The 26,424-nt window shown below is 39.9% G+C and overlaps 2 protein-coding genes across 4 annotated transcripts in view; one reads left to right on the top strand and one right to left on the bottom strand.

Moving 5' to 3' along the window:
• LOC109487823 overlaps positions 1–19,211 on the bottom strand; it is a 35,558-nt gene extending 16,347 nt beyond the window's left edge. Inside the window, exons 1-10 of the mRNA XM_019791908.1 lie at positions 19,030–19,211; positions 7,224–8,699; positions 6,950–7,050; positions 6,130–6,291; positions 5,561–5,706; positions 4,779–4,853; positions 4,479–4,517; positions 2,586–2,726; positions 1,433–1,520; positions 687–875 (exon numbers count right to left, since the gene is read on the bottom strand). Of these exons, the coding sequence (XP_019647467.1) occupies positions 687–875; positions 1,433–1,520; positions 2,586–2,726; positions 4,479–4,517; positions 4,779–4,853; positions 5,561–5,706; positions 6,130–6,291; positions 6,950–7,050; positions 7,224–8,361 (2,079 nt within the window). The 5' untranslated portion in view covers positions 8,362–8,699; positions 19,030–19,211. The remainder of the gene's footprint in view (positions 1–686; positions 876–1,432; positions 1,521–2,585; positions 2,727–4,478; positions 4,518–4,778; positions 4,854–5,560; positions 5,707–6,129; positions 6,292–6,949; positions 7,051–7,223; positions 8,700–19,029) is intronic.
• Positions 19,212–19,307: 96 nt separating this feature from the next.
• LOC109487809 (N-acetylglucosamine-6-phosphate deacetylase-like) overlaps positions 19,308–26,424 on the top strand; it is an 11,395-nt gene continuing 4,278 nt past the window's right edge. The window contains exons 1-8 of one of the 3 annotated variants that reach the window (XM_019791887.1): positions 19,308–19,407; positions 19,925–20,019; positions 21,658–21,794; positions 22,299–22,438; positions 22,857–22,911; positions 23,560–23,769; positions 24,473–24,561; positions 25,052–25,196. In XM_019791887.1, coding sequence (XP_019647446.1) covers positions 19,943–20,019; positions 21,658–21,794; positions 22,299–22,438; positions 22,857–22,911; positions 23,560–23,769; positions 24,473–24,561; positions 25,052–25,196 — 853 coding nt within the window. In that variant the 5' untranslated portion in view covers positions 19,308–19,407; positions 19,925–19,942. The other 2 variants (XM_019791885.1, XM_019791884.1) reach the window with 2 other exon arrangements.

Genomic DNA, 26,424 nt, shown 5'->3' with positions numbered 1-26,424 from the left:
TCCTTGTACTATAGTATAAGCCTGCCCGGGTTCAAAATGACCTTTGGGGAATAAAGGTTCAACGTTTTTGCACCGCACAAACCTGCTGAAGCTGCCGAAGATACCAGAACGAAAACCACTGCTTGTTTACGTTCTTTTAAGGAGCCTCCTAAAAATACAGCGGACCTGGCTCAACTTATTCTCGTGCTGCGCTGAGTCACCGGAAAAGTGAAATAGCAACGATAATATGCTGACAAATATTGAAAACGACAATCTAGATGAGAGAATTTCAATAATTTATAAACAGTTTTGATGCAAAAAATCTTACATAAGGCCACACCAATTTAATTTCTTGGTTAACAGATTTGCCCGCTTCATTTTTTTCTGATTTTCAACTGCAAAATGCTCATATTTTGCCCTGAACAGTTGAAAACAGTCCTTTTCTTCCTAGTTGTTACAGTTATTCCATCTTTCAATGCAGTGGTATCATTTAAAGTTCAAAATTCATTGTTTAAATTTTGAACCAGCCTGGTGTGTTGACTTCATGGCTTATATCGTACCATTTTGGCCATAATAGGATGCCTAATCCTGTTTTTTTTTTTGCCCGCCCACTCCATTATTTTTCTAGAAAAATCTGTTAACCAAGGAATTAAATTGATGTGGCCTAATAGTAATATCGCTTTAACACTTGAAAGAATCCCACCCACCTTCTCCTGACTGGAGGCAGGAGATGTTGCAGTACTGGAAGAGGCTGCAGGGGGGCTGCTGGTGGCAGCTTTCTGCAGAAACCCAGGAGTGTTGGGACCTTTCCCCATGGTCTTCCTAGCTGTGTGGTACTTCCTACCCAGTTTACTTTTTCTCATGGATGGTGTCTTTGGGACAGGTTCCTGTTCACCCTAACCACATTATATACATTTGTATTATCATGAAAGTTCATCTGTGTTGGTAGTTACATGTTTAAAGTTAACACTTTTGGTCCAACACAACAAATTCTCTCACCTAGAGCTTTCGACCAGTCACTCTGGTCTTCCTCTGTAGACTGACCCAGTGAAGCTTGTGAAGAAGTCACCTGGCAAGCTTCACTGGGTCAGTCTACTGAGGAAGACCAGAGTGACTGGTCGAAAGCTCTAGGTGAGAGAATTTTTTGTGTTGGACCAAAAGTGTTAACTTTAAACACATATAATACATATTGTTATCAACACACATATTATAGACTGTATGATTATTATTAAAACTGTTTAATGAACCAAGAACTACATGTATTGATAGCAGATGACTGGATGTCTATGCTGAAGCTATCATAATGAAAAATTATACAACCATATTCAAGTGCAGGCTGTTTCACTCAAAATCAAATTCATAACAAATCATTTGGACTAGTACAAGAAATATCTCAGGTGTCTAAACAGTTCCAAGTTTTCATTCATGCTTGTTGATTATTGTAACACATTACCTGTACAATGATAGAAGCCACCTTCTTTGCAAGTGTTCTGTCCCTGTCTTCTTTACTAGTCAACAACAGGGCTGGTACTTCATCAGTCCTGGAACACAGATCAGTCTAATCAATACAGGCATTTTGTAGATTGAAATACAAACTTATGCTCACAATATTATAGGAAAAGATGCTTGGTGTTATACTGGCTCAAGCATAAAGAATAGGCAATATCAATTACACAATGGACTAGTACTATTCATCGGAATGTCAGGGGGAGAACAGAGAACAAAAAAGACAACATTGTCTTTCCACTCAGGAGATGTTAAATGGCCCCCTTTTCAAGATGTTGTCAGGACATTGTGCACACACTGACATTTTCTGTACTTTCCATGGAAAAGGAAAACATCCTACCTTTAAAGTTACTTTCTAAGCCTGGCTAGGGGTTGACTATTGTTTTAAGAGTTTTTCGTGTTCACTCTATAATATACATTTTGCAAGTAATTTTGCATTTTTCAAATTGCATGTAAAATGTTTGCCAACATGCATTTTTGCATATACCATAGGTTTAGATCCAAACTTTTAAGTGTGCATTTGCAGACAGTATTTCCGAATTGCAGAACAAAATTTTGACATTCTGCAATATTGTAGAACACTGCAAAAAAAGGATTTCTACCACAGTGACTGTATATTTTTCCTTATGTCCTACCTGGGCCGCGATTACGTTCGATACGGGTGTTCCGGCCCGTGTGATAACTAGCGGTACAGCCCGGGGGTTCTTTTTGCGTACGGCCCGGGGCTTCCAAATGTCCTGTTGAACGATTCGAACGCGTTTCGGCCTAACCGCGTGCACCAATTTCGAACACAAAATTCGGACGTTGGAATTGACGTTGTCGCATTTTTTTTGTTTAGGGACATCAAATTTTTGCTCATTTCGCATTGAAAGGCGCGTTTTCTTGGGTGGGTATGACATAAATAAAATACAACACGGTGTATTCCGCATCACCCTCGGTCCCAGCCCTCCCACGGATCGGATCTCCCTCCGGCCTTCGGCCGTCGGGCGATCCGACGCGCGGTCGGGCTGGTACCTCGGGTGATACGGAATACACCGTGTTGTATTCTATATTTATTGACTTTCTTGACTCTCCTGAAGTGTGGTTGTACATGTACGTACTTTGCCCCCTTCTTCCTCCTCTTGCCTTCTTTCCCACCCATGGGGAGTGCAGACGTGACTGTTGGCTGCTCCCTGCTGTCGTCACTCTCCGCTAGTGACATGGACATCGCCATGGCAACTTGGGTCCGCTCATCCATGTCCCTGGAGATGGAACAACATTTACCAATTAGGCCACACTGACTTAAAGGCATCCAATGCAGTTTTTAGGGCTTGGAAACCCGATTTTTCAAAGCCAATATTCTAGTCCTTTATCTACATAGTAAGTTGAAACCACACTATCCCAATGTATATTGACCCTTGTGGAGCAAAAATACCCAAACTTCTGATGGAAAATGGTTAGTGGAACGGCTCTGGGCTGATTTTTAGCGTACCATCCAGAAAAGAAACAACTCATCTTGGGGTTTGTTTCTGCAGTTTTAAGTGCCCAAAGTATGAAATGCTGACTCAAATGTGCTAATGTGAAGCTAATGTGAAGCAGTAACATCAAGCAACATCACAAAGATTGCCTTCTTCAGAATATTTCCAGCTTTGCTGCCCTGAAATCACATTGGATGCCTTTAATTTTATGGATCACTTCCCCTGAAGAACCCCAAATTAGTGCGCACGGGTGAATTGAAAAAAACTCTAGCAAAAAAAAATGCTGCAATGCCACAGAAATACAAAGTTTGGTATTGTGAATCTGCAGCAGTACATGGCGACTTTTACAACAAGCCGGCACGTGCTGGCCTTTTGCGGCATTTATGAGTCAGCAGTGTGCTAGCATGCTGAGTTCTGTTGTTCCGTGGAGCTTCTGCAGCCTGGGTGCCATTCTCCGTAGTTACTGCCAGCTTCCTATTGTTACTTGCAACCATGGACTACCATGGACTACAGAGGATGGCACCTAGGCCAGAGCCTCGTCGGAGTTTTTTTTTAGAACAGGCAAAAATCAGGCCTTACCACAAATGTATTGTACATTTGTCAGGGTCTATATTACAGAGAGTGAAAATACTGATTCAGAAGCAGCTTTGATGACAGTCATCTACTATAATAATTTATACATTACCATTTGATTGAAGTCAATATTGAACACATTACAATTGTAACTGTTCTGTTTTATGATAGTCTTAATTCCAACTGTCACATTTTCTAGTTTCTGATTTTACAGTTATTTCTTGTCCAGTCTGCTATTTTGATATGAGCACATTGAGATGCATACAATGTGTCTTGATTTGTTAAAAATTAGCAACACACCCAAATAAATCAAAGGTAAATTTCACAGCAAATATTATTTAAACACACACACATCCTACAAAATCAGCTTCAGTTTAAGCATTGCAGGAAGAATTTTGCATTCCTCGGAAATTGGCTGCAAAGCACTGATTAATCTTCTCATCAAGGCAGAAGTAGATTTTCTGGCAAATTTTGATTCAAAGATTAGACAATCATTAGTAAGTGATGCAAAAACGACAAACAAAGGAATTTTGATAAGAATTTGAGAGAGATGTCAGCAAATCTGATCTGACAATGGTGTACCATTAACATGAACAGCAATAAAAAATCTTTCTTTTGCATGGTATCAGGAGTTCAGTTACTACATTGCACCATTATATTATTTTTTCTCATTCCCCCTCAAAAAGACATACCCCTTACATGACATCAATATGGTCAGATTGTAGTTGTCGTTAATATCTTGTAGTCTTTAAGTCTAAAGAAGGGTTCTGGCAACAATTACTTTTAAATCTAAAACGGTGCTGTTTTCTCTGAATGGTCATGACGCATGGTACAATTTTACTGTATACAATACACAGGTTTCACATGGCAACATTTTCTTTCAGAAAAATATCATTTTGTAAATATCTGTTGGTCATGTTATTGGTGTACACCTGTACAAGTACTAGTACTCTATTGTCCCACCTGTAAGGAGCACCTTGGCCAGGTGGACCTCTGCTAGAACTATAGAACACAGTTTACGGTTATCTCTTCAACTACAATGCTATCATGGTACCATATAACACACTTCAATACTACAGAGAGCTACATGTGATGGCATAGCATTACAAACAATAAAACAGGGCACACCGAATAACAAAACTGCAACAAGCTCTTTTTAGAAATGAAACATTTCATTAAAAATAAAAAACAAATATTACGTTCAAGATTTTCACAGACACTGTTACACTATTACAATTCTATAGCAAAGAAGGTGAAACATACATGACATGCCTGGCTGGTTTCCGAGGCCTCTTTCCTGCAGTACCTGCTGGTCCCTCATGGTGTCTCTTTACACCCCTACAGTACAGTGACAATTTGGAACACATGAGAAAAACTGAATCAAAATGGGCAAAAAAGGGCTTTTCATTTAAATTTCAATTTCAACTTTAAGCCAACAATACTACACGTACCTACCTAATTTTGCATATAAATAATCTCCAAGCAGATACTACGGTGACAAGACAGTATCCAATTGGCCAGAGGAGTGTTTGGTCACTAGTGGACACTCCTCTGGCCAATTGGATAATGTCTTGTGACTGTAGCATCTGCTTGGAGATTAGCACATAAAACACAATGTTACTTCTAGCAGAGAGATTTTCTCCTGGGAATTTTGCATGTCAATTTTCCCTTTATGGATTTCCCCCAACCTACAAACAGATAAACAAACCTAACCAAAACAATATTTCTGTACGCATAAGTGCATGTAACTAGAAAGGTAACTTTTGAAAAGCAAATGCATAACGTTTACCTTCGCATACGGTTTGCTTTGTTAATTCTTACTCAAACACATTCATATACATGTACATGTATATGGTGACACAAGAGTCTAAATTCCTTCTGCAATTAAATTGCAACATGATGTAACTCGATACCAGTTACCATGGTAACAGATATCTGGTTCAAGTCATTGACCTTATTTGTTTGGAGAAGAAGAGGAAGAACCAGAGCAAAACAATATGTTTTCCTTCGGTAAACGTAACTATGCAGGAACTTGATATCCCCACCTTTGTTGTGTAGGCTGTAGCCGAGGCCTGGCTTGGTACTTTCTTCGAATCATCTCATCTTCCTCTTGTTTCTTGACCAGGTCCAGCAGCTGAACTGTGGTGACTCCATACTGTACAGCACACCGCTTCAGGTGCGACTGTCTCTGCTGTAAATACACAAACACTGACAAAAGTCTTCTTTTTTCAAGGCGTGGTCACATACATTGTAGGTAATCTTACGATTTTTATGCCAGTGGTCAGAATACTTTCTTCAATGTTCTGCAATCTTACAGAATGTCACAATATTGTTCAGCAATTTGGAAATACTTTCTACAAAAATACACTTTTATATTAGTTTTAAGCCCTGACTCAAACTCATGCAAAATTGCATGTTGGCAAACATTTTACATGCAATTTGAAGAACACATGATAAATAGTATAATTATCATAAAGTCAGTTAGAACAAAAGCTCCTAAACATTATCATACAGACACAATTGAAACCCTTCCCTGATTTTTTCTGCAAAATTGCAGGTTGCTTAATTTTTCTTCTGCAACATTGACAATGGAAACAACTGTATGTTGACTTACTGCCCTGCTTTCCAGCACTTTGCCACAGATGGGACAGTCTGGAACGTCTTTTACGTTCTCCTCGGCGTGCAGCTTCTTCTCCGTTTCCATGGCGTCGATACAGCGGTTGATGTGCTGCGTTCTCCGTACCGCGTTCAGGTGGGTTAAATCCCGTCCACAAATCTGAAAGGGAGGGGTTTGCAAAATGTACATGTCTCAAACTTAGACAGGTAACTGTTCATAACGTTTACCTTCGCAGTAGGAAAACACTTTGTTTTTGCTCAGTTTCTTCTTCTCCTTCTTCTCCAAACAAATAAGGTCAATGACCTGGACCAGATGTCTGTCACCATGGTAACTGGTGCTGTAGCAACACCCTGTGGTGTTGGATTACAGGAGAGGCTGGTCACATACATATTAATATATTTGACTTTGAGTAAGAATAAACTGTGCAGTAGTTTGTTGGGTTAGAATACACCGGATGAAGGTAAACATAATGCATTTGCTAATGTTACCTTTCTAGTTTAGAAAGGTAACATGAACTGTTAAACTGGTAATCTGAACTGTTAAATATCAAAATCAAGTATATGTGGTAGCAGTGGAATATATACAAATAGTTTCCTTTATGGCTCTATTTTTCAACGTTTTCAAGTATATAACTTTATCAATCCTGTAATTTTACCTTTTGTACACAATGAAAATCTTTATAAGACAGAACAGTAATTGTTTGGCATCCTTGAAGCTAAAGTTTAAGCCTTATTAACCTTGTTACAGTTTAACACAAACTATGTATCAACTTCTACCAAGTGAAAGCTGAGAAGACAGTGAATTTTTTTCCCTTTACCTGGCAGAAGTAGAACTCTGCATCTGTAAGCTGCTCTTCCATCAGCTTGTCCTGCTCCCTCTGCTGTAAGTGGCGAGCAAAGCTCTCATCATCAGACACCTCTGTTGGGAGAGGGGGAGGGAACAAATTAAATTTCAAATCCTAAGTGCTCATTGGACGACAGGTTAATTGACAAACCAATGAAATACGACATTCTTTACAAGGCAATGCCACAGGTGAAAAGATTCAAATGTCGGCTTCATTCATTGGCTATAAGATCATGTGAACTACTTGCCTAATTCCATTGAGTCTTCTTCTGCTGGTTCAGGCATGTGTCTAAGACGGGTCTGCCTTGAAGGATGCTTGTCTGAGATGAATCGCTGCCTCAGGCAGGTCTTCATGTGTTCCTTGACGGATTCTTGTGAACCAAAGATGGTCTGTTTGCACGTCAGGCAGGTTCTTCCCTCCTTGCCTTCCACCTCAGCTGCCATGCTGCTTGTTTTACCAGTTCCCCTTTCTTTAGCGACTGCTGCATCTGGACTCGTGGGTTTTCCCACTTTCTCTTTGGCAGTTCTCTTCACTGTGCGACTCCGTAGCTTTCTTACAGCGGGCTGGAAAGTTTTACCCGTTTCCACAAAGTCGCTGCTATTGTCCAGATTTCCCTCGTCTCCAATGAGCCTCTTGAAACTCAGCGCCGCTGCCCCCCTCCCGTTTGCCCGACTCTTTGCCTTCTTCACCATCTTGCGAGCGAGTGCTTCCTTCGCTGTGGGGGTCCGGGGTTTGACTTTGCTTGGGGTGATGCTGGGGTCGTTGATATTGTAAGACTTTTGCGGACTGATGTGGACTGGTAACTTCGGTACCACCACGCTCAGATTGCGACTTTCTGTCATCATGGACGCCATCTTTGAACTCGCTTCTAGATCTACTACTCCTTTAGATGAGGTTGATGGTTGGACGACTTTTTTCCCATCGCTGACTGGAGCTGACAAGCTGATTTGCGTCAGAAGGTCTTCAGTTACGGTACTACGAGAGGTTGCGGCAGTTTCTTGACCAATCACTTGTTTTAATTCCTTCAATTTGGTTACTCTACTCTCTGTTGGTTTGAGCTGTGCTTTTGCCTCATTGACTGGTTTTGCTACTTTCTTTTGCGGAACATGTGTTGCTGTACTGGGTGTTGTTGCTTTACTAGAATTTTCCTCAGTGCTCTTCAGTTTTTCCTTACTAGTATCACTCTTTGAATGTACTTCTTTGCGTACTTGCAAGTCTTTGTCAGAAGCAGAGCTGATGCTTAATGCCCTCTCTTTTCCTGTATTCAGAAATTTAGCCGGGGACGTCTTTTTCAGCACTTCCACATCTGAAAGCTTTCGGAGCACAACGCTGGGGTTTAGGTTCACTGCCTGAATGTTCACCACACTTTTACTGTTGCCTGACATTTCTTCTAGTTCAAAAACTGATTGTTCAAATTAGGTTAAGCATTGAAGCCAGGATGTGAGCTAATTATAATGTTCACTCGGGCTACAGTTTTTTTTTTCCTTTGAATCTGACAAGTAACACAAAATAAAAAAATGCATGCAAAAGTCTGCCACAAGAAACAAAACTACATAACTGTGTTCATGGTTAACTGATTTGGTCACATTACTTGGCTTCGGCCTTTCGTCTTTCTTGCTCCTGTCTTGCCTCGGCTCTCAACTCCAGAAAGCGCACATTTTGCTGGTGTTGCCTCGCGCGTTCCTTCTGCCGACTCTCCTCAATAACGGACGTGTAGAAATTCCTGAAAATGGAACACAAACAAAACACGGTTCAAAAACAGTGCATGATATACAATCATATATAATACATGTGTGTTGTGCAGCTGGCTTTTAGACTGCCTTTTGCAACCCATTTCTATATATAGCTAGTTTTTCGGGGTATCAGCCCGCATTAAATTATGCACCCGAGTTTGAGGCCAACTTCCGACACCTGCTTGGATCATGAAAAGTTAGAGAAGTTTGTACACATATATATACGTAACTTATTACAGATAATACGGTACAGTCAGAAAATAGTAAGACTACATGTACATAATACATGACATTGTGTAATGGGTAAGTTACAAGTACTGACCATAAAACAGTCAAGGCCAAAGTTCTGAATATTTCATGAGTCTCATTTCATTGATCTTAGTAGAAACTGATATCCAGCACGTCGGCAAAACGTGCTGTGCCTGAGCAAAACCCTGATGTTTTAAGGATTTCATTGGGTAATTGGTCAACATTGGTGCTGCATACCTAAACCCACATTTAGGTTCAGGTCCGGATTCAAGTCCATTAGGTTCAGTTCCGGACTCGTAGGTCTGGACGTAAACCCATGGCATATACAAAATTGCATGTTGGCTTTGGCCACATAACATGGAGGCCGGTACTTGACGATGCCCGATGGCAATGTTTTCTTCATTTTGCAGCAAAGATTTTGCAATCTACGGAAGGTTTTAGGTGGTTTGGAAAGAATGGTAATAAGTCCGGACTCGGTTTCTTGACTTTTAGGTTTTTTTGGACTTGAACCAATAGCATTCTTACAAGTCCGGATCCAAGTCCAGTAAACTCGTATGCAGCACTAGCTGCAGACGACATCTTTTCCGACACAACATTTGGAAACTACAGACGGAGTGTTAACCTTATACACGCGAATACGACCTTATATGAGACGTTCTTCCACAGTACTATGCACAATACATTACGGTTTTCAAGCAGGTGCAACTTACGTTCTGCCGACGTGCTCTGAGACCCACACCTACACCTTACCATGTGCTCGTGAACAAAGCGTCCCCATGCTAAGCGATGACCTCTGCTATGACCTTGTAGGTGCTAAACAATGCACCTCTGTTTGCCTACCCAATCTTAAGTAAATAAGACTGTATTCTCCCCTTTACTTAGTCACAGAGCTAAGCATAAGGAATTCTTTCTTCCAAAAGGTGATATGACATTTGTTGTTGGATGTAGATATAAAATAGACACTGTATACACTTGAAATGTTGTAGATATATGGTTGCTGATTATTTGCTTACAGCAAGACAGTGAAATGTGTATAGTGAATGCATGGGGGTAGGTACATGTATAGAGTATAGTCATATAGTAGTGATACTGGTATCAATTACAAAACACAATTGTTGCGCATGCAAAATGGCATTATTCTTAAGTCCACTTTCATCCATATCATTCATAGCTATATTTAGTATATATAGAGAACTGAGATCTTTATCTAAGTCTATGCTACATAATCTGTGCATACTTACTGTGCATTTTTTTTATTATCATAAGATATCCATATCCCAAAATAGGACGTAGTGGCCTTCTACAATAGACATACAATAGACATATAGTAATGCACACATAAACAGATACAAAGCCAGGGACAAAACCACAGATCCTACTTGGATAAATAAATAGCATAAAAAATACAGAGACTGTTTTTCATAAAACATATATAGACATAGAGGCTGTATTTTGCTTCTAATACTACAACAGGTGTGTTCAGTCCTAGGTTACTGTAATGACTTTATTTGATTTAGCAGATAAAGAAGAACTAAAGCCAAGATGGTGTTATTTCTCATTTATTTTTCTAGATAATAATTTTAGGAAATACGTAAAAAAAAAACTACTTAAAAAAATCAACAAAATCAAAGTATCCACTAGTCATGCACAACAAAAAATCATCTACCTGTAAAAGTGAGATTACAAAAATAATTCACAGGGAGATGAGAAAAAAAATTATCTTCAGTTATTTGATATCTTTTCAATAATTGCCTGCCTTGCTTGGTGTGCTAATCTCCCAATATTTATGCCAAAAATATATATAAATGCTGAACTGAAATACCTAAAAATAGTATAGGGAATGCAATGGTATTACTACTAGTAGTATTTTAAAATCATGTTGCAAAACTGATATTCTGCAAAAGATTGCTACTGATAGTGTATTCATACATAAATAATCTATTGAAAAATAACACCCGCCTCCAAACTTAATAGTAGGTGATTGCAGGAGCCTATCAATGTTTAACATTTACAGTGAACCTGTGGCATTAGCAGGTGTACTAAGACAAACATAGACTTTGGATCTTTAACAGCAGGTGAAAATAAGGTCAAGCATCACCCGTACAATGTTTGAATAGAACCTTCGAGAACAAGAGCCAGGGCTGGAAATACTCGGTGCATGTGCACATTAGTGTCAGGGCTTGAAATTCATTTTTGGAAATATGTGCACTGGTGCACCCAACCTAAAAGATTAGGTGCACAAAAATTTTTGGGTGCACCGTACAAAACATAACTAATTACAGATCTTACTGCTGCTTCTCTTAAAAGCTTGAATCTGAAGTGGGAGCTAACTTCAAAGTCTTAAGCAAGTACTACAACAAAGATTTTATTATTCTATCTGACACTTAGATGCCAAAAATTATATACTGTATACTATTATACATTTAATATGTACAAAAATGCCAACAAAAATTTTGGGTGCACAGAAACAAATTGGGTGCACAGCTCCAATTTTGGGTGCACTGAGGTGCACATGCACCCAGTATTTCGAGCCCTGAGTGTGCTCCCAATTTTTTTCTGTGGGTGCCCTGGTTTCTTAGGTTTAACGTATATAAGGATGTATAGTATACGTAGTTGTCTTCGTCAGAAGGACTATGAAATTGTCTCGCCGGAGTGTGGGGAACTGCGGATTTTGCGATATAACTCTGGAAGGCATGATTCGACGTCCATGGTTTTTGGCAGGCATATTACCGCTGTTGAGGCCGAAGTCAAGTACAAGTTTCGGCTTCGTGGGGGGTCCGTGCGTCACGTTAGTGCACCTTTTGTGTTTGTGGCTTGTTAGCAAGATAACTCAAGTATTTGTAAAATGTTGATTATAATTCTTGGTGTGGTGCTTACTATTGTCGGGAACAAGGTTAAGTTCGTTACTGAGCTTCGTGGGGGGTTTTGTTGTGACTACAGGGGGCATTTTGTTAATTTTTCTTGTGAGCAGGATAACTTTTGTATGTGTGGATGGAAGTTAATGAAATTTGATAGGCATATTACTGTCGTGGTCTCCAAGATTGAGTTCAAAGATGAGAGTCGTGGAGGTCGTTATGTCCCCGTAATAGGACCTTTTGTGTTTAGAAATCCCCCACCTACATCTGCTTGGAGACAGCCGACAGCTGGATATAGCCGGGGGAACCCCATAATGGGATGGGATCAAATGACGTTACATTGAGGGATTGTACTATAACTTCAGCAGGGGGAGGATAGGTTGGACATATGTCAGGTTATTTTCTACGGCCACACCAAGTAATTGCTATGGATGACGTCCACTGGAGACCTTAAATCTAATTACCTTAAATTTAAGGCAAGCGCGCAATAAAAACACGAAGGGCCGAAAAACGAGATGCCTAGATTTGGAATATACTAACTGTAGAAGTACAAATGTTAGGACACAAAGAACACAAGAAACAAGTCTTCTATTTGTCATCAAGACAAATTAACAAAACAGCAGTAGTCACCCTGTTCTGATTCTTTCCTTTATAACATCTTCTCTTATTATATTTTGCGGCGCTGTCGTGACACTTTCAACACAGTAAGAATTTCTTGAACGTTTTTTTCCCCCAGTAACTTGGTAACAGTCCAAACTCAAATAACGTGGGGGGGGGGGGGGCTAACACGGGTGACGACGCATCTGTATAATCTGCGGCAAACCGTTTCATGGTGTTCTGTACCATAAAAATAGTACAGAGATTCTTTTGTTCTTTAGACCAAATTGATTATTAAAAAGAGTGAAGAATACGCATGTTAATTTCTCTAGAACGATGTACCTCTGACGAAGACATGAGATCTCCGACCTCTAGTTACAGCATATTCTTAACATCTAAGTGTCAGAAAAAATGATACAATCATTGTCAAAGTGCTTTTCTTGGAATGAAACATAATTTTTGTTGACATTCTACTACTTTAATAATCTTATATAATTATATATATATAGTGCACCTAAAATATTTTTTGTGCACCCAATTTTTCAGATTGGGTGCACCAGTGCACCTATTCCCAAAAATGAATTTCAAGCCCTAAAGAGCACAGTCTATACACAGTAAAGGCCTCCAAAACAATATAAACTTCTAAGTTTGACACAGAAGCCAAGTTGCCACTACAAAATACATTTGTAGCATGTTTAGAATCATTAAGTGTAAGGCTCAATGACACTTTCTTGTTTCTAGACCTTTTGGTGCAATTCTTACGTGTGCAGACAGTGACTTAAATCTGGAGAAGTATAATCTTAACTTGGAGGAGCCTAACCCTTTAAAAGATTATATCTTACCATCAGCTTCTGCCAGCCCACCTGTCTTAAGCACACCTTGCTCACACAGTCACATTAACAGAATTACCAACCAACCGCAAACAGCTAACCCTTTCTATGGTAAACATTTACATTACTGTATATTTACAAAGGGCATGGTAGCTGGTGGTCTAGCATATGGCTGCAACATTCAAAACATGTTTAACATATGAGAAAGTATGCCAATTTTTTTACCCCAATAATTTTTACCCCCAAGCAGCATTAAAACACATGTACACTGGTGGAACCTTCTGTTATGTCTTATTACCTACACTAGTTCTAAAAAAACAAACTGTCTTTAAGTTTAACTTTGCCTTAGTGGTAACAAAATATTATATATAAAACTGGAAAAATTCTACACACACAAAGTCATGCCTAATACTATTATTATATTAATCTTACCCAAGACTTGTGTGCACTGAATAGTGTGGGCATGTGGGAGTGTGCTAACATCAACACAGCATACATGACAAACAGGTTTTCCAACAAGTCTACCCACAGGTGAACTACTCCCATTTTGGGGGCAACTTACATCGACATTGTTGCAGCATATAAACGAAGGCTAACAGTAACACCATTCTCCTACAAATATGACTTGTGTTGGAGAAACTGGATAGTGTGAGCATGTGGGAGTGTGCTAACATCAACACAGCATACATGACAAACAGGTTTTCCTACAAGTCTACCCACAGGTGAACTACTCCCATTTTGGGGGCAACTTACATCAACATTGTTGCAGTTTAAACGAAGGCTAACACCATTCTATTCTCCTACAACTTAGCTCAAGTAAGACTTGTGCGGGAGAAACTAGATAGTGTGAGCATGTGGGAGTGTGCTAACATCAACACAGCATACATGACAAACAGGTTTTCCTACAAGTCTACCCACAGGTGAACTACTCCCATTTTGAGGGCAACTTACATCAACATTATGTAGCTCACTGCTGCCAAGTCTAAACGAAGGTTAAACTTCATTCTCCTACAAATAAAACTGCACTCACAAGTCAGGAAAACTTGACTGTTCTTCCACAGGCTGGTAAACTGAGCTGGGTCCGGGTGTCTAGACTTCTTTCATGTGCAAACAAATACAAAGGTAACCATACACCCCCAGGCAACTTAATACATCAACCCTGAACTTTACCCTCTCACCTGTGCATTGTTCCATTGCCACACCTGGCAAGCACACAGAATGAAATAGGACCCCGTAATGCCTGCTAGGTTAAATACAACAGGGCAATATACCTTGGGACTTTTGCTGTATATTGACTAAGTACTGTGACAGTGTACTACCTAAACCCATGTTCAGGTCCAGGTCCAAAATATGGAAGGGACTTCTCAGTGAACATTTCCCAGTGGAAAATGGGGGATCTTTACCACAAGATTTTGTAGCGAGCACTGCACTAACAGGGTTTAGAAGCAAGATAAGTTGTTAAATACAGTTTGCGGGGCACGTCTGGGTAAAACTGTGGCCACATAATTTACAGAGGCCAACACTTGAGGATGCCCGATGGCATAATGTTGTCTTCATTTTGCAGCGCATTAATTTCTTAGCATTAAAGATTTTAGAAAAATAGAAGAAAAAGGGGAATGTGACATGATTTTTTTTGTAAGTCCAGAACTGGTCCATACATTCAGTTTTTATTTTCACTTGAACCTAAACATTTTTACAAGGCTGGAACTAGTTCCAGCAAACTAATACAAAGTATGTACTATATATATATATTGTGTATGTGTTAAAATATGCCTACCTAATCCCTGTGTTTCCATTTAGTCAAGATTAGTATTATTATATATATATTATAGTAATATTATATACTAAATATACTAGATTAGTATATATTATATACTAATCTTGACTAAATGGAAACACAGGGATTAGGTAGGCATAATTTAACACATATATACACAAATTTTGTTCAGTTAATCCTTATTGTACGTAACACTGTTTACCTACTCACTCACTCACTATTAGTACTATTAGTATTATATATAGGGGGTCATAATATAAATAACTGCAAGTAATGCATATCTCAAGGACACTTCTTACAATAGACCAATCCCATATATATATAGCCCCGCCCACCTCATAAAAACATACAAATGCAAAATAAAACATAAAAAAGCAACACTTCTCTCCACTAAGCCTCCACTCCCCTTTCTATGGGACTATGGATCATAGAATTTGGCAAAAAGGAGAGTAAAATTGGCCAGGGGAGTCCGACCGCGGAAGATGGGTAATATCTTTGCCTCCGAAGTCAAACCCTTAAGGCGGCCAAACTCCCCTGGGAAATAGTCTCCTATATATATATAGCCAACGTAGTTGGTCTGGTAGAGTCTAGACCCCGTTCATACCAGAATATATTTACCGGTTTCAACCGGTTTTTCAAAAAGCGTTTTTTATTTAGCCTAGTGTGAACGCAAATTAAACGGTTGTTTTTAAGGGTTTAAATCCAATTTTTTAAAAACCACCTCGCGAGGTAGTTTGGTAAGGGTTTTTCTGCTGAAAAACCTAGTCTGAACGGACAAACACTACTGAAAACATAACCTTCTTGGCGTAGGTAATAAATAAACTATTTAGTAATAATATCACATATTATTACAATATATCAATATTAATATTATAATATTTACAATATTCTAAATTCCACATGGCAGCTGAAGTGAAACCAAGAAAATTTGGATTTGCAAATCTGTATACCAAGGAGAAAAAAAATTTCCAACACCCCATGTATAATATAAAGTGTTTTTTCAACCTACAGAACAGGTACACCATTCATAGATACCTGCGCCACTATGACACAATGGCACAGGTATGTCCAGTGATCCATGATGATCTTAAGGGTCAAGTTACAGGGTCTGTATTTGTTAAGAGTGTATCTCCATGGACTTGATGACATTGTTCAAGGAGGTCTTATTTATCTACTTTGGGATTGTTGTCTTTTCTCCCAACTCATGGATCCACAAAACATTATTTTTTCTCAGCAGGCATTCGAAGTAAACATGGCCTTGATGCAGTTGCCATGTTTACATGTTAGGCCATGTTGATTTGATTATATGGATAACATCCTCTGGGAAGCCCAAAACTGATGCGAGCGTGCGAATAAAAAAAAGTTAGGCAAAAAAAGTTGCTTTCATTATGAAATCTACGTGGTCACGAAGGTTGAACAGATGACACAGAGTATGGAATGGCGAATAATCTACTCTTCAAATCAATTTCTTTACATTTTCGTCTTTTTCGTTTGATTTTGGCATTCTACGACATTAGTATCATTTTCCAATCCAATATTTTTTTTTTTGCAACTTACGGTATAGATTTGCTAATTTTGCAACTGTTTTGAGCGATTTACGGTATGGGTTGAAAACTTTCTTTTTTTTTTAAATGGACGAAAATTCATGTGCGCACGGATGTCATCCACATAATCAAATCAACATGGCCTTACCATGCAGACTTAGCCAAGGAGGCTTGCAATCTATTATTATACTCCAAACCACCTTGTAACAAAACAGCATGCAACATCACATTATTATTATTATAATAATGTGCCAAGAAGGCTGTCTTTAGGCTGACATTTTTTTTCCATCAAATAGGAAAATAAAGAAAATTTACCAACAGTCTGAGAGCAATAAATTATTTCTATTTTGCATATTTGTTTCCCTTGATTATTGTGCACGATATGTTAATTTTAAGTAAAATACTGCTTGTAAAAATAACATATGGTTAATCTTTGCATTTTTGCCTGCAACGTAACCATTTTTTAAGAGCAAATCTTGAAAATCATGTGCATTTTGCATATTGCACATGGGTATTTCAAGCCCTGCCGTGTGTCTAAAGAAAGCTGTCACTCACAACAATTGTCGTGCAACTAAAATATACCGTCGTCAGTCTAAACAAGAAGGTTTTGGTCTAACTCAAGTGACCCTTTAACTTACTCACTGAACAACAAACTTGAAAGTTCAACACCTGATATATCAGTGCATCACACCTGTTCTATATTTAACCCGGAAGTATGGTTCATCCTGGCATCAGGTGCGGCACACAATTGAGGGCCTGCATGGGGGGGTCCCCACAACGCTCCACGCTGAATTCGGAAACCTCTCGATTACGCTTTAAAGAGATAAATTCCAAGTGGCTCCAACGCATTATTTAGGCCCGATTTAGACTAGAAACGCTTAAGGGGTTTTGGCCAGGGAAACGTTTCGGAACGGTTAACCGTTCCCGGTCTAAAGAGGAAAAAACGGTTTGTTATGGGTTTTCGCGGACCGTTTCTGAAAACCACCTCCATCGTGGTTTTCGACCGTTTCAGAACCCTTCAGCGGGGGGCCCGAAACGCTTTTTGCTAGGTCTAAAGTCAAAGGGTTTCTTGAAACGGTAAACCAGGTCACGTGTCATATGCTAATCACATGCTAATAAGCCCACGCGCGTCCATTTTCTGGTAGATTCGCGCCATATTCGATTGTGTCCATTTTCGCCATTTTATATCATGTATTTCTCAAATTTTCGTCATCCTTTATGTCTGGGGGGATGGCAGAAGGCCAGGGGAGGGTATGGACCCAAGAAGAGAGCCGCTGCTTGATCAGCTTGTGGGCCGATCAAACTATACAATCCCGCTTGGAGACCTCGCGTAATAGAAAGGGCATACAGATGCTTGTGGACGGGCTGGCGGCTGAGGGGTATTTACGCACCCCAAAGCAGGTTCGGGCGAAGTTCAAGGCCCTGAAACACAAGTATCATAAGGCCAATGAGGCAAACCGTAGAAGTGGTTTGGGGAGGTCATCATAGGTCACTGTGGGTCAGAAACATCCTGCGCCACGGGCGGCCCGAAACGCTTCCGCCTCTGTGTCTAAAGACGAACCGTTTTCTGTGGCGAAACGTTTCGTACCGTTTCGAAACGGTATACCGTTTCTAGTCTAAATCGGGCCTTAGAGTTAAAACAGCTAATACGCTCTACGCAAAATGCGCCAATTACGCTCTACGTTGAATTAGAGCGGTCCATCTACGCTCTACGTAGAATTCAAACGGCCCATTATGCTCTACAGAAAAGGACATGCGGGCCCCCACAATTGTTCAAAAGTTTCTGACCTATTTCAAGATTACCTGACTGCGTATTGTTCTGGCGGCCGGCACAGTGGGTGGGACTATACAAACGCTTAGTTGTTGTCACATCTTTGCCGCTCTGGTTAACATAAATTATTGTGATTACATCATGATGTCTGGGAGCAAAGGTCGCGGCGTTGGGGGGCGGGAAAAAGGGGAGCGTAACTTTCTCACAGTGGGGGTGCATAAAATTATTTTCCGATTCGACGTGCTCTCCTAGAAGCGCCTCCTAGAAACACTTCCACCATCACAACACAAGTCATCAGGAGAGACTTTGAACTGAACTTTGAGCGTAAACCAGCACCAACAGACCACGTCTAGCGATATATATTAGACGTTAAACAACAACAACAACAAATTATCATATTTTCGACATAATTTTGCCACGTTTTTGGAACTTCCTTCAGTGTAAAAGCATGGAGTTAAAATTTTTAACTCCGTGGTAGAAGTATGCGAATTACATAAAAACTATTGCAAAACTCTTGTGAATTATCATTTAGTTTTACCTCTCCGAACCACGCAAACACCTGAACTTCTTTTATTCTCTGCTCAGCACTCTACTCTAAAATTTATTGAGCTCAAGTACTGGTTGAACTCAACCAAGCCCCTTTTCTATATTTCCGGACTCAACTTCAAGATCTCAGCTCAGGAGGTCGACACTTTACCTGTAGAAAAGATACCCAGATCCAAGAGAGAGGGTGAAGAGTAGCGGGAAGCGGATGCGGGAATACAGCCGGCCTATGTTGACCATGACGATCTGTTTCCAAACCAAACTTCTGCGGTACAAGTCGGTACAAAATCTGCGATCAACTCCTGCAAGAACGTTTCCGCGTAAATAACTTATGAGCATGCGTGGGTGGGTGGCTATGAGACAAGCGCTATGATTGGCTACATTTCTCAAGAAGAAAGTTCTTGCCGAATTTCAACCAATCAGAATTCTTTTAAGAAAACGGTCCCGTCATGCAGTGTAAATCCAACATGGCTGCCTCCAGTGACTAAAAAATCGAGCTCTTCTGCAAAGTTACCTTGTTTACTGGTCAAAGGTGAGTTTATAAGTAACTTATAGATCGATAATGTCTAAGGCAATCGATTTACAGCTTGCTTCTTGAGTTGACTTGGGACGTGGCAGAGAAACGGCCGTTTGTTGCTAGATTTTAACCGGCAAAACTTGCGTTAACTACTACTCCAAAACTCGTGATAGTCATATGTCAACTGTGGATCAGCTGTTGATGAAAATATGTCGCGACAAAAATCCTCATCGTCTTTAAAACGGAAATGTCCAGACGACAGGGGGAGAGCCGTGAAGGGCAGAGGGCCTTGGAGTGCTACGGTGGGTGTGACAGTGTGTTGTGGAGAGATTGTTTGTTTGTTTTTTTTATATAAAAGGCATCCAGTGCAGTTTTTAGGGCTTGGAAACCCAAACCCAATTTTTCAAAGTCAATATTCTAGTCACTTATCTACATGCTGAGTTGAAACCACATTATCAGGTGTCAGGCCAGATATGTATGAAAAGTTTTGAAAACTAAATCATAAGTAAATCGTTAGATTTGTGATTTACAGGTGTATGGATACCTAGAGATGCCTTCCAACCGGTCTACTTCAACCATCTACCAGTTTTACAACTGTCGTATTCTCAAGGATGGGAAACTTCAAAGGTAAGAAATTCAATACAATTATTTTCTGTACCATTATATGAACATTCAATTATTCATATACTCATAGTCATACTGTGTATGATCAACAGTGTAGATCTTATATGAAAATGAAAGTATCTGTTATAACTTATGATTCAGTCATTATGATTCAAAGAAGCACACCAATTGCTTTTGCTATTCCTCTTTTTGTTGGTACATGACGATGTATTTCCAATTGGAAGTACAGAAGTATTGTTTTGGGTGCCTGATCGATGAGTTGTGGATTTGTGTCTCTGCTTATCCTAATACTATAGCATCTGTAGCTTCAGTTGCATGGTGGCTGGGAGGTGATTTTGACATTTGATTGATAGGGTGTTCAAGCCAGATTTCTTGTTTAATTATGTGTGTTAATTGTTATTACGTTGACTGAAGGAAAACATATTGTTTTTGCTCAGTTTTGTCCTCTTCTTCTTCTTCTCCAAACAAATAAGGTCAATGACCTGAACCAGACGTCTGTCACCATGGTAACTGGTGTTGGGTTACATAATGTTGCAATTTTATAGCAGGAAGGATTTAGACTGCTGACACCATGAATGTGTTTGAGTAAGAATTAACAGAGCAAACCATATGCGAAGGTAAACATTATGCATTTGCTTGCAAATGTTACCTTATACTGTAAGTCTCTTTAGATTCGCGGGGCCTAAAGTTCGCGGTTTCGGGAAAAAGGACAATCCGCGGTATTTTTAGATTCGCGATTTCTCCTTGGCTATTCAAAAAAGAACTTGTAAAGTGCATATTTTTTTTAAAAAAGTTCGTGTCGCGGCATTTATCTCCTAAAACGCGGCGCAAAATCTTGCCTCACGTGTCCGCGCTACGCGTCTCTGATTGGTTGTTTCGTCAGTGCCGGCGGTAAAGTTCGATCGATCTGACGCCCGTGTAAACAATTTTCTTTGTTCGGAAATAAGCGCTAAAACGCTATTTTCCACGACTACACATCGATAACCTAGTGAAGAAATGTATAAGGAAAAGAATCTTTCGGGAGGACATGTATTGCTATGGCAATTTATGGCGTATTCGGTGAGATTTTGGCGTTCGATGAATGCGGAAATGTCCCAAGGTCGTCTTCTTGTAGTTACGCCACGCTAGCGTTTCTACCCATCAAAATGAGAAAAAAAAGTCCAGCAAAAGAGAACCAAGTAACATTTCCCAGGTACCAAAAGTTATATTTTTCGTCAAAATATTTGTAGATATCCCCGATGCGCCCGCATTTCAGCGCCCGCACGCATGGCCGGCGCTCTGCCGGGTGAATATTTTTGTCCGGTGGTACGAGGTTGACACGGCCAGTGCTATCGCGATTCGGTGTCTCTCATAATACTAGTAACAGTTTAACTTTAATAATTTTGATACAGTACTCAACTACGTACATTTGCCAAGAATAAAGTTGATTTGCGGTGATTTGTGGATCGCGTGTTTCGCTTGAACTCTAGGTCCGTCGTGAGCCGTCGTGAATGCATGTGGGGAGGGGGGCACACTTACGCAAAACATATCCGCGGGGAAAAAGATTCGCGGTACAAAGGTCCCCGCGAATTCCGCGAATCTAAATATACCGCGGAAATTTGTAGACTTACAGTAGTATATGTGTTGTTTTTATTGTTTCAGGGAAGACCTGTGGATAAGAGATGGGAAGATTCTCAACCCAGAGAAGCTGTTCTTTGATGAGAAGGGATATGCAGATGTGCGGATTGACTGTAAAAACCTCCTCATCTCACCAGGATACATTGATGTACAAATCAATGGTAATCGCTTTCTGATAATCTGTAACATAAATAAAAATTGCTTTAATTAGTTTTGTTGAGTTCTTGTGAATAAGACCTGTCATTATATCATGCAGCAAACTAAGTCTGAGCAAACCAAGTGTCTCCTACACTTATACAATGCAAAATACACTGTGTTGTATTTTATTTATGTCATACCCATCCAAGAAAACACACCTTTCAATTGGAAATGAGCGAAAATTTGGTGTCCCTAAACCAAAAAAATGCAACAACATCAATTCCAACATCCGAATTTTGAATGAAAGCGGTGCACGTGGTTAGGGCGAAACGTGTTTGAATCGTTCTATGGAATATTTGGAAGCCCGGGCTGTACGCGCTAAGAACCCCCAGGCCGTACCGCTAGTTATTACACGGGCCGGAACACCCGTATCGAACGTAATCGAAGCCCAGGTATGACATAAATGTGTATACACAACGTATATCAATCATCTACCAGTATTAAACTTGGCATGTGTTCCTTTCCAGGTGGATTTGGGGTTGACTTTTCGTCAGACGTGGAGAATATTGAAGAGGGACTGTCCAAAGTCGCTAAGGGACTCCTGGCCTATGGATGCACGTCTTTCTGTCCAACTATAGTCACTTCACCTCCTGAAATTTATAAACAGGTAAAACAAATAATTCAACTGGCTACTTGTACATTTAGCTCGGTAGATAAATAAATAAATAAATAAATAAAAAAAACAATTCTAAAAGCCTGTATCCAAAAAAAAGCGAACATGTCTTGTTGTGGACACTCTACCTTCTACCAAATTTCATGTCATTTGGCCAAAAGATGAAGAAATTGAATCCATTTAACGAAATGGCAGAAGGAGGAGAAGAATAAACATGAGGGAAAACAATATATTTCATCCACCTTTGGTATGGACTGAAATATAAAAAAAAGAAAAATTAGTTTGGTAGATTACAAGCCCACCATACTAGTAATTATTCAGCAGTGTTGTAGTAACAGACTGTCATAAATTGGTAGAAAGACAAGGCACAGCTTAGATAAATTTATGTTTAAAGTTTACCATTTATTTTCAGATTCTTCCAAGGATAAAGTTGAGAGATGGAAGCTCAGAGGGAGCTGGAGTATTGGGTAAGTTTTATGATAGCAATAAAAATGAGTAAGCTTTGCAATTAGATAGCATTATTTTACCAATACTTATTTTGATATAAAGTGTCTGAATTTAATGACAGTTGTTGTTAATGTTAGAAATACCCATCTGCAGTCTGCATGTTGCAGAGAAATTTTCAATGTTCTAGAAGAAAAATTTGGCAACCTGCAATTTTGCAGACTGAAAAAAAATCAGGATAGGTGTTCAATTATTTCTATATAATAATACTGTTTAGAAGCTTTTGTGCTTACTACTAACTTTATGCCAAAAAGCAGTTACTCAAGCAACTGGATATGATTTTGGAAACAGTCAGACATTTCATCCAGGATGCTACCTGAAACGTCTGACTATTCATATCCAGTTGCTTGAGTAACTGCTTTTTGGTGTATCTTATTACCTGAATGTCTAACCTTCACCGACGTACTGACTTTATGATATACATGTACTAGTTATACATTTATTTTTCAAATTGCATGTAAAATGTTTGCCAACATGAAATTTTGTATGGGTTTGAGTCAGGGCTTAAAAGTGTATATTTGCAGAAAGTATTTCCAAATTGCAGAACAACATTGTGACATTCTGCAATATTGCAGAACATTGAAAAAAATCTATTTCTACCACTGATACAGGAATACATATTGAGGGGCCCTTCATCAGTAAAGACAAGAAAGGAGCACATCCAGAGAGGTACCTTAAGAAGTTCCATCAGGGCTGGGATGACGTGTTGGACACTTACAGTACCCTGGAGGGCGTCAAGCTCTTCACTGTGGCACCTGAGCTGGAGAATTCGTCTGATGTCATCAAGCAGATGGTCAAAAGGAACATCAGAGTTTCCGTAGGTGTGTATTCTGTGGAGTAGCCTGGGTAAATCATGCTTTTAGTAACTCTGTGTTTGTTGGGGCAATAGTGAGATTCTTCAGTATAACAGTACACAACAGCACAACACAGCACAGAACAACACTGAGTCCTGCACAGCACAATGCAACACAGCACGGCAAAAATACAGCATGGCAAATTACAGCACAGCACAACATAGCACAACACAGCACAGCACAACACAGTACAGCAAAACATAGCACAACACAGTATAAACATAGCACAATACAGTACAGCACAACATAGCACAACACAGTATAAGCATAGCACAACACAGTACAACATAGCACAACACAGTACAGCACAACACAGTACATCATAGCATAACACAATAGAACACAGTATAGCACAATATAATAGAACACAGCACAACATGGTACAACACAGTACAGCACAACATAGTACAACATAGCACAACACAATAGAACACAGCACAACACAGTACAGCACAACACAGTACAGCACAACACAGTACAACACAACAAAGCACAGGCTACAGCACAACATAGCACAGCGCAGCACTGCACTGCATTATCATGTGATTATCTGACCACTGGCAGAGACCCCCACAGCCAGTGTCATGACTGAGAGATTGGCACTATGTTGAATTTGGTATTCAGAAGTTGCAGTTCCCTTGATGAAGTATTTTGTTGCATGTTCCTACAGGCCATTCCTCAGCTAACCTGTCCCAGGCAGAGGCAGCTGTGAAGGCCGGTGCCACCTGTATTACCCACCTGTTCAATGCCATGGGCCCTGTAAGTACAGGTTTATATACATCAAGATGGTTGGTAAAAAGAGTGGGGGCAGGAAGGATAAAAATTAGCACATCATTGGCAGAAGTGCACCTATTCCCAAAAGTGAATTTTGAGCCCTGCTTGGTGATGAAGCCGAGAGATAAAATGCTATCATGAAAGTTCATCTGTGTTGGTAGTTACATGTTTTGAGTTAGAAATTTGGATCCAACACAAAATGCTCTCTCACCTTGAGCTTTCAACCATCACTCTGGTCTTCCTCAGTAGACTGACCCAGTGAGGCTTGTCACGTGGCTTCTTTGAAGTGTGATGTCAACAATGGGTCAAAGGTATCTGGTAGACGATGTCGGCCCCCGTCGCGGTTCAGTGAAGGGTGATAGGCCCTGATGTATATAGCCTCCTTCACAACTCTCAGGAAATAGTCTTGTTCAGTGTCCAAAATCCTTGCAGTGTCAAGTGAAACAAAGTAATGAATGACTGTTTGTATCCACAGTTCCACCACAGAGACCCAGGGATTGTTGGGCTGCTGACGAGCCACAAGATCCCCAAAGGTGTGACCCTGTTCTACGGTATGATCGCTGATGGCATCCACACAGACCCTGCTGCCTTAAGGATAGCCTACAGGGCGCATCCACGAGGTTAGACATCCTTCTTCTAAGGCCTTGGGGAAAAAAAGTTGTGTTTCCTGTTTCCTGACCGACTCTAGAAAAACCTGCCGACCCTAGACTTTTTTTGGGAGGATCCCTGCAAGGTATATGCATTTTTCAAGCTGATTGACCTTTTCTAACTCCATGATCTGACACCTGAGTGATAAAATGTTGTACAATCAGTTTCCCAACACTGACATTGAAAATAATTGTCGTCATACAAGTTTTACTTTGTTAAATTGCATAACTTAGATCACTAGAGATTGCCAAAGTCTACTGAAGCAGGAAACACAACATTTTTTTTCCTCGGCCTAATAGTAATCTGTTTTTAGAACAAACACTTGAATCATGTGGATGCATACTGTAGTGTGATAATTATGACAATATAGCTTCTCACTTTAGAGGTGGAAAAAAGATTTAGACGTTGCAAACTCTGGGATATGAGCTATTGTGTATTATGGTTGCTTATGTTAACACCTTCAATGTTTTGTTATTTTGCAAGTGAGCCAAGAATTCTTTTAGACAGTCCAAAGATAAGCTACATGTACATGTATCGTGCAATATGACTTTTTTGTTTTTACCTACCATGTCATAACATGCCTTCGTCATTTTATCCCCCTGACTAACCATTTTTCTTCCATGCCATGCATGCTGCTTTCACAATTTATTCATCATCATTTCTAATAATTACTAACATACTAACCAGCATTTCATCATACACAATTATTCATTGCTATTATACACTGTATATGCAGGGATCGAAATAATGGGTGCATGTGCACCTTAGTGCACCCAAATCTGGATCGGTGCACCCAATTTTTGACTGTGGGTGCACCGGTGCACCTAAATATTTTTGTAGTATTAGTACGGTAAAGGTACAAAACACTGTAATTCCAACATTGCTTTGATGGAATAAAATAATAAAAAACCTTTGATGCACTGCTTGTTTGAAATTCTTGAGATAGAATTAGATTTACTTCAGTTTTTAAAGCCCGAAAAATTATGTGTCGGCGCAGTGCCGACTTCGCGTTACCCACCAACTTCCGGATCCCGACTACAACACTGGACATGAGATCTCTTCCCTCTCGTTCCCCGGTTTCTTGATAGTCATGTGACCAAAACATCGCGAACTCGCTTCCGGAACTTTCCGACGCTTTTTGGGAGTTACCTCGGGGGCTTGTCATGCGAGAAAATGTTGTTTTCGTGCAGTTTTCGCTTG

The sequence above is a fragment of the Branchiostoma belcheri genome, unplaced genomic scaffold (assembly GCF_001625305.1).
Source record: "Branchiostoma belcheri isolate BF01 breed outbred unplaced genomic scaffold, Haploidv18h27 scaffold9, whole genome shotgun sequence".
In the NCBI taxonomy this organism is placed as follows: Eukaryota; Metazoa; Chordata; class Leptocardii; order Amphioxiformes; family Branchiostomatidae; genus Branchiostoma; species Branchiostoma belcheri.
Note: the sequence above shows the minus strand (reverse complement) of the source record. Positions and strands in the feature narration are given on the sequence as shown.